General features: G+C 32.0%; 1 protein-coding gene across 2 annotated transcripts in view; it reads left to right on the plus strand.

Annotated features, from left to right (window-relative positions):
• The window catches only part of LOC122632661 (unconventional myosin-Ie-like), a 54,138-nt gene that overhangs the window by 50,070 nt on the left and 1,568 nt on the right, over positions 1 to 2,500 (plus strand). For both annotated transcript variants that reach the window (XM_043819751.1, XM_043819752.1), the window contains exons 16-20: positions 883 to 1,167; positions 1,293 to 1,588; positions 1,674 to 1,825; positions 1,950 to 2,372; positions 2,464 to 2,500. The exon at positions 2,464 to 2,500 is cut by the window's right edge and continues 302 nt beyond it. In XM_043819751.1, coding sequence (XP_043675686.1) covers positions 883 to 1,167; positions 1,293 to 1,588; positions 1,674 to 1,825; positions 1,950 to 2,372; positions 2,464 to 2,500 — 1,193 coding nt within the window. The remainder of the gene's footprint in view (positions 1 to 882; positions 1,168 to 1,292; positions 1,589 to 1,673; positions 1,826 to 1,949; positions 2,373 to 2,463) is intronic.

Here is a 2,500-nt window from a genome sequence, read left to right on the forward strand (position 1 = left end):
TAGTAGTAGTAGTAGTAGTAGGACCGCGTAAATTCTCGGAATTTATATAGGTCAGTGTGTCACCGAGCCGATATGAATGAAATTATATAGGTCAACGTAATATCTTACCTTTATATAGGAATATCTCTGGAAGTAAAAATCGTAGAAACTTGATTCAAGTACCATTTTAAAGGGCAAATTTTTCTCTATTTTTTCATCTTATTGTTAATAATAAATTAACAATATGTTATAAACAATTTCTGTAAACAAATTCTTATAAACGAAATCTACCAGATTTTGCCACAAAAGAGAAGAAGAATTGAGGTTGCGACTAAATTATAAAATTATAATAAATTAATTATTAATTAATAAATAAATTACTTTTTTACTGACAAAATAATTTTTTTCTATATTATCAATATCCATGTCTTTTAATGCATGGGAATATCTCCGGAACTAAAACTCGTAGAGACTTGAAACAAATACCTAAAGTAAATGCAGAGTAAGCGCTTACCCTACGCTTATCTTACACCATTATTACACGTAAGTGCAGAATAATGGTGCAAGGTAAGCTAAGAAACTATCACTCTCTTACTACTGTTATTTACTTACTACTACTCTTACTACATTTTAATCGCATCAACATGGTTTCTTGGCAATATTTAAATTAAAATATCTATTTATCTAATAATTTCTCGACACACACACTATTTTTATATCGAGCTGTATATATATATATATTTATAGATAATATTAATTATATTTGTTTTTTGATATCGATAAAATAACAATCATAGTTCTAATAGAATTTAACTCGACTTAATTAATATGTTAAAATTCGATCTATCAACTTGATCCGCAAATTACTACTAACAAAACCAACATTATCATTAACTCTTCCAGCTTTTCATGTTGGAAGAAGCAAGGGATCGAAAATACAATTTGTATGCACGAATTATCCAGAAAGCATTTAAGAAATATTTTACACGAAAGAGACAAGCCCAGCAAAAACAGGAAGCGGCTGATTTGTTGTTCGGTCACAAGGAACGAAGACGAGCAAGTTTGAATAGAAACTTTGTGGGTGATTATATAGGAATGGAGGCTAAACCATTGACGATGAATTTGATTGGTAGGAGAGAGAAGGTCTTATTCGCAGAAATTATTAAGAAATATGACAGAAGGTTTAAGGTGAGAGATAAATAACTATTCTCTTCTCAGTTATGAGAAATAATAATGGCTAAGGAAAGGAACTAAGATATCGTGACTTAAGGTATAGACAACAAAATGATTAGCTTTGTCGTTTCTAATCGTAGGTATGCAGAAGAGATCTCGTGCTGACAGGTAAGTTTCTATATTTGATCGGTCGAGAAGAAATCAAGAAGGGACCAGAAAAAGGTAGAACCGTGGAAATAATTAAAAGAAAATTATCCTTCGATCAAATCAGTCACGTGTCCTTGAGTACGCTTCAAGACGACTTCGTTGTTATACACACTAAAGAAGATTATGCTAGTCTATTGGAATTAGTCTTCAAGACGGAATTCTTATCCTTATTCAGTAAGAAATATATGGAGGAAGTTGGACATGCTTTGATAATAAGATTCAATAACAAGTAAGTATTTTACTATTATTATTTTCTATATACATATACATAATAAGTGTCACGGAAATATTTTATGTTATATTATTCTCCGCAGTATAGAATACAAGGTCAAGAAAGAAGGTTGGGGTGGTGGAGGAACAAGACAATTAAAGTTCACACAAATCGATTATGGCGAAAAGGAAATACTGAAATCAAGTGGAAAAATCTTGAACGTTAGTATTGGACCAGGTTTGCCGAGTACTACGAGTAAGTATTTGTAATTTAAGTCAACAAAAAATTTTAAATATATATACATATAAATAAATAAATAAAAAACTAAAGAGATAGGGAGGAATATTTATATGTTAATGAGATTTTTTATGGTACTTAGAACCAAATCCGAATCGATCAACAACCATGAATTTTTATACGTACAAGGATAACGCTCAAAGCAATCAAACTTCACGTGCAATTGGAAAACCGTACAATCCAGTGAGTCACGTAAGGTCAATCGATAATACGGATCAAAGAGAAAACGATCAGACTTCTTCGATTAGGCCCAACGTATCAGCCGGAAGGCCTGCTCCACGGCCTGTCGCAGCTACGAGAACCGTTAATTCTAACACAGCGAATCCCGTTTCTAATGGTAGACCAAGCATACCACCTAATCGGCCAAATTTCAGGCCAGCACAATTTCAAAATAGTACCAAAGATACTACTACTACTATTAAGAGTACAAATAAGCAGCCTAACAAACTGCAGAGTTCAATCACGATGATGGGAATGTTTACAAATCCTGGTGGTGGTCCACGTGGTAAATAAAATGACGATAACGTTTTAAAATAATAATAATAATAATAATAATATTTTTAACAATTTTTTGAAATTATTATTTCATTTTGTAGGTTTATTAAAATTTCCACCACCACCAACGGAGCCACC

This window comes from Vespula pensylvanica, chromosome 10 (genome assembly GCF_014466175.1).
Source record: "Vespula pensylvanica isolate Volc-1 chromosome 10, ASM1446617v1, whole genome shotgun sequence".
Taxonomy (NCBI): Eukaryota; Metazoa; Arthropoda; class Insecta; order Hymenoptera; family Vespidae; genus Vespula; species Vespula pensylvanica.